The 5,184-nt window shown below is 37.4% G+C and overlaps 1 protein-coding gene across 1 annotated transcript in view; it reads left to right on the top strand.

The window, feature by feature from the left end:
- KCNMA1 (potassium calcium-activated channel subfamily M alpha 1) overlaps window positions 1-5,184 on the top strand; it is a 166,238-nt gene that overhangs the window by 26,537 nt on the left and 134,517 nt on the right. Inside the window, exon 6 of the mRNA XM_018558162.1 lies at window positions 3,096-3,104. Within this exon, the coding sequence (XP_018413664.1) occupies window positions 3,096-3,104 (9 nt within the window). The remainder of the gene's footprint in view (window positions 1-3,095; window positions 3,105-5,184) is intronic.

The raw sequence follows: 5,184 nt of genomic DNA, 5'->3' as shown, positions 1-5,184 counted from the left end.
ATCGCATGTGCAGGAGAACCGATCTGCCCTGGAACAACTGATCGGTCCTGAAATGTCACTTCTATCCGACTCTGTGATTGCAATCTCACTTTCCACCCCACTCACAAAGTCGTATAGAAGTGACATTTCAGGACCGATTAGCTGTTCCAGGGCAGATCGGTTCTCCTGCACATACCATCTGCGATGCCAATCTGCCCTGGAACAGTTGAGAAAGCGTTGGAATGCTTGACCTATTGGCGGTCAACACTTCCATATACCATCTGCGATGCCAATCTGCCCTGGAACAGTTGAGAAAGCGTTGGAATGCTTGACCTATTGGCGGTCACACATTCCACCGCCGAACAACAGGGCGGGATTGGGTTAAAATGTGTGACCACGTGACCGGTCACACATTCTAACATAGTCACAAACTTTGATAGAACAGAGGCCTGTCTGTAATCATTTAATCAGAGAAATAGATTATAATAGGGAACATTACAGCGTTATGTTCCCTATTATAATCCACTTTTCTAATTGAATGAAATAACTGCACACAACCCTCGCCATCGCCCCCCTCCCCTCACCCCCCTGATTAAGACTTACCCAGCCAGCGCAGGACCGGAGCCATACTGTGGGTGCACTGCAGGGGGCGGGGCATGTGACACACACATCCCGGGACCCTGCACTGCCGCATATTCCACCGGGGGGGGGGGTGCCCAGGACCGGACCTCATTGGGCCCCCCACAGTCTCAGGCCCCGGTGCGGCTGCATCAGCGGTATTTCCGCCCCTGAGTCGTAGAATCTTCCGTATAATTTATCTTTTACATTATCATGGGCGCTGATGTAAAAACACCATAGATAGTTTTCTTGAAAATACCATAAATGGTTCTGTATTGATAGGAGCAATGGTACTGCTCACTATATATCCTCATCAGACCTCAAGAAATATAAAATTGAGTCTATAGAGCCACAAGGGAGCTGAAGAGGTGCCCTCAATTATTCAGTCGTCCTGGGTACCCTACCCATGGCAAAGAGAGCTCCACTCCTCCCTTTGTATGGACATCTCTCCTTGTATCGCCTACCCTTCTGGTGGTGTAGGTGAGTGAAGGGTAAGCGATACAGGATGGACACATTTTTAAAGGAGAGTTGTCCATACATAGGGAGGAGTGGAGCTCTCTTTGCCATGGATTTTCACCACATTCACTAAGCTAAGTGAAATTTTTCTTTGCTCAGTGAACAGCCTAAACTATTTAATAAATCAATCTCATGTTTAAATAACAATATTTTAATATCCCAAATCCACTTTCAATACTGCATGACAATACTGTTAGGAAGAATGAAATAGGGTTTAAGTTAATGAAGCCTTAACAGAATATGTAAAAAAGAAAAATGCAGATGAAATTTGACTGTGTCTGTGTTGTGTGCACAGCATAGGTGGGTAAAACAATCTTAGTTTATTGTAAACAAAGTTAAACATATTTAGAAAAAAAAGTAATTTTGTTTCAGATTACTACGTTGTTTTCTTTTTATGTAACTGTCACTACAAAAACAGATATGTATAGGCATATTTAATCTTATTTAAAATCATATTTAATAAAAAAAAGTGTTTGGGGTTTTTTTTGCGTTTGGATTCAGCATTAGTATATAAAGTGTTGAATGCTGGTTAGTGGATCTCCTGTTTGCATAATGATAGCCACTTTCCAGAAGGAATGCAAATGGTGGGGAAACCAACTTTGTACTTTGATGCCAGCACTCTTTATGTGTTAGTTGTCTATTAAGAGCATTTAAAAAGAAAAACTGTCACTTATTGTTAATACCAGGTTTATTGTAGATGCATATTTGAAAAGTAAACCTGATTTTAAAAGTCAGTTCTTAGAATACCCCAGTTATTAATTTTTTATTTTCTAAAGCATAGCTGTGCGTTTGCCCATTCAGAACAAAGCAACAGTGCCCCAGTAGCATATTCCTTTCCTTTTGTTCTGTTCAACCATTCGGAAGGAAGAAAAATACCCAGTATTTCCAGGTATGGAGGAGAATGTGACTCACTTCTCTTCCTCCCATGTGATAGCGCTGGTACTTTGTGTTTGCCTATTCTAGTGCCCAATGCTGTCATATGGGGGTGGGGAGTGAGTCCTTGGCCATGAGGAGCTCACAAATGGCATCCTGTCTTCACTTCAGGTGGCCAAACACAGCAATAGTGGAGAAAATGAAAGTGAACATGTTTTACTAGTGAAGCTAGCCATAAATATACATGTTGCTTTGCTTTGCAGTGGTAAAGCACAGATTTCCCTAGGGCGCAATTCCATTACAAATTTTTTTTATTGCATGGTGGTGAAGGGTTGATCCTTTGTGGGGTTTTTATTTGTGTCTCTTGTCTCCACTGGGGAGATTTACCCTCACTTTCTATTTAAGTGACTCCGCCTCACACTATGAAACATGTGAGAGGTGTAGTAATAAACAATTTTAGGGGTTTTAAAATTATAGGGGTACTATAAAATGTGGGTGATGGTACAAAAATAGTTCAAGTATAGCTAAAGCCAAAATGTTTCTTTTTCATTTTGGATAGAGTAGACAATGTCTAAAACTTCTGGGGGTTTTTTGCCATTTGTGTAATTTTTTCCCTTTTATTTTCTGTCCAGTAGACACAACAGTAAGTTAGGACATTTCCCCTTAAAGAGACATCACCAAAACAAGTCTCCCCATTTTTGCTGATTTTGTGTGCAATGACAAGGGTCACCAAGACAAAGAGAGAGTGAATCTCCCTAACTTGGAACATACAGCAATACACAAATGACAGTGCTCCCAAAGCCTCACCATTCTATACAAACCTAAAAATAAAAAGCTTTGGCTTTAGAAACGCTACAATTTCCTTTTTATTCAGTGCACAATCTATTTCTAGGGAAATTAATAGGTTGTATTAAATGCTGCATTAACAGTTTCTAATTCAACATGAATGGCAGAAGGTAGTAGTAGTCTGGAGAATTTGCATCTCCATCTTGTTTTAAGGTACATTGAGAATTCTTTCAGTTTTAATTAATTACTGTTTCTTTTCTCCTTTCCTTCAAATGTTCCTCCTTTTTTTCACTTTCTTTGCTGCGTTTGGGCAAATCTCTTAGTTATGTATTGTGAGTACATGCTGGATTTCCTTATTGTGTTTACCAGTTCTCTGCTGCAAGGGCCAGTTAGTCCCTTCCATAAGCAGAAACAGGTCTCTGTGTGTGTTTATCACCAAGGTCCTGTGCATGCACCTCCATATTTTTTTCCAATGTGTAGTGTAAGTGTGCACAAAATACAGCAGTTTAATATTTCTTTTAAATACAAAATTCAGACTTTGACAAAAAGTATATTGCACATAGTTAAAATGTATAAATTAGTTCATCTGTAGACCAGTTTAAAAAATACTAATGACTGGTTTTACTTTTTCAAAAGGATAGTTATTCCATTCTACATTTCTTCTAAACTACAGAAGCTACTTACATGAAATCATTTGTCACCTGGCAGTTTTCTTATGTTTCACAGACTACAGTCCCTCTAGGTCCAGCGCGACATAGGCGATTAAATGTCTCTACTACTTATAGATTTAACTGCTTTTTGGAAATGTTCTTATAAGCATGATAGCAATTTTATTGTGCTGCAGATGAGATGACTGCCAACAAGTGATACATTTTTCAATAGCAAATAGATTTAATCATCATTGTTGGCTTATGCCATGTACTGTATATTTGTGAAATGGCATTCAATGAAACATCATGGTCAGAATTTTTTCATAAGTTAAAGTTTAAGAAGTATATACATTTTTTTATGACAGCACAGTTCTGTATTCACTTCTCTTGCAACGTTCCCTTCTATTGAGAAGGGGAGGATAATAAAAGTAATTTGGTCAGTTTGGTCAAATGTATGTGCTTTGGTCAATTTGGTCAAATGTATGTGCTAAATCATTTTATCTAGGTCCTTCCACCTAAGCTTTTGGCATATTGGTCAAGCTTTAAGGTAGTGTGATCTATTATATTCTGATATTTCTCTGCAGATGTTAGCTCCCCTCTCCTTTCTGCCCTGAGTTCAATTTACTCAATTCACTAAGTTAGAGCACCTGTGTCATTTACTTTAGCATTTTTTTAAATTTAGTTTTTAGCCATGTGATTTTCATTTTAAGTTCTCATTGGTTGCCATTCCTGAAAATAGCAGTCGTTATGGCAAATAACACTTGTTATAGTTTAGTGAACTGAATCTAATGTCTTCACGAAGACAGATCAGAAAGCTGAAATTGTATTCAGAGTGCACTACTGTGATTGTCCCTATCTGTGATACAAAAAAACAGAGAGTTTATTTTTCTCCAGTTTTTGTGAGGAAAAAAAAAAAGCCATCCGTAATATTCCATATTTCAGCTTCAGCTAAAAAAAAGGGGAAATTATTTTCTCCTCAATCTTCTGCAGGCATTTGTAAGACAATAATCTGTTGCTGTTTGATTAGCTCTAACATTTCTAAAACTGCTTCCATGTATGTATCTGCCAGCCCATACAATGTGGTCTGCTTAAAGGATGAAGTTGATATTTCACTGTTTCTTATATTGAACATCCTGTAACCAACTTTTTTTTTTATGTGGATAGACTCTGTCATTTAATTGGGATTTTTACCTTTTTATGCCTAAATTTTTGCTTATAATTAATTCCAGTAATCAAACATTTTCAATTCAGGGCAGCTAGAGAAGGAATTTTCTGAAGGTGAAATAATTTTTTTTTAAAACATTTCTTTATGCAATCCGTTTACTTTTCTATATTTGTTTACGACAGTCGGAAATTAAAACTTCTATTTAGAACTAAAAACTGACAAAAATATTGGCAAAATAGGTTTCACAAGGTGTATTTACACTAACTATTTTGCTGTTTATTATAAATAGCTACAAATTCTGCGTCTCATTTATGAAAATATTTCTTAAGATACCAGTCAAATTTCAGGGATTAAGGGATTGATTTAAAGAAGTATATTTTTTACTTGGCCTCGTGGATCTGTAACCACTTTAGTCAGTCAGTTTAATAAAAAAAAAATTTGAAATCTTCTGCACATAATTGGGTGTTCAAATGAATCCAAGTTGACCTGGAAAAGCAAATGTCATCATTTAGCAAAACACCCACTAAATCTGTTTGGGGCAGAGCAAGCAGTTCTTATGAACTTGGAGATCCAATCAATTAAGTAAAAACCTATATA

Source organism: Nanorana parkeri, unplaced genomic scaffold, assembly GCF_000935625.1.
Source record: "Nanorana parkeri isolate BGI_ZX_2015 unplaced genomic scaffold, ASM93562v1 scaffold322, whole genome shotgun sequence".
In the NCBI taxonomy this organism is placed as follows: Eukaryota; Metazoa; Chordata; class Amphibia; order Anura; family Dicroglossidae; genus Nanorana; species Nanorana parkeri.
The sequence above is the reverse complement of the archived record's forward strand: the minus strand, read 5'-3'. Positions and strand labels throughout refer to the sequence as shown.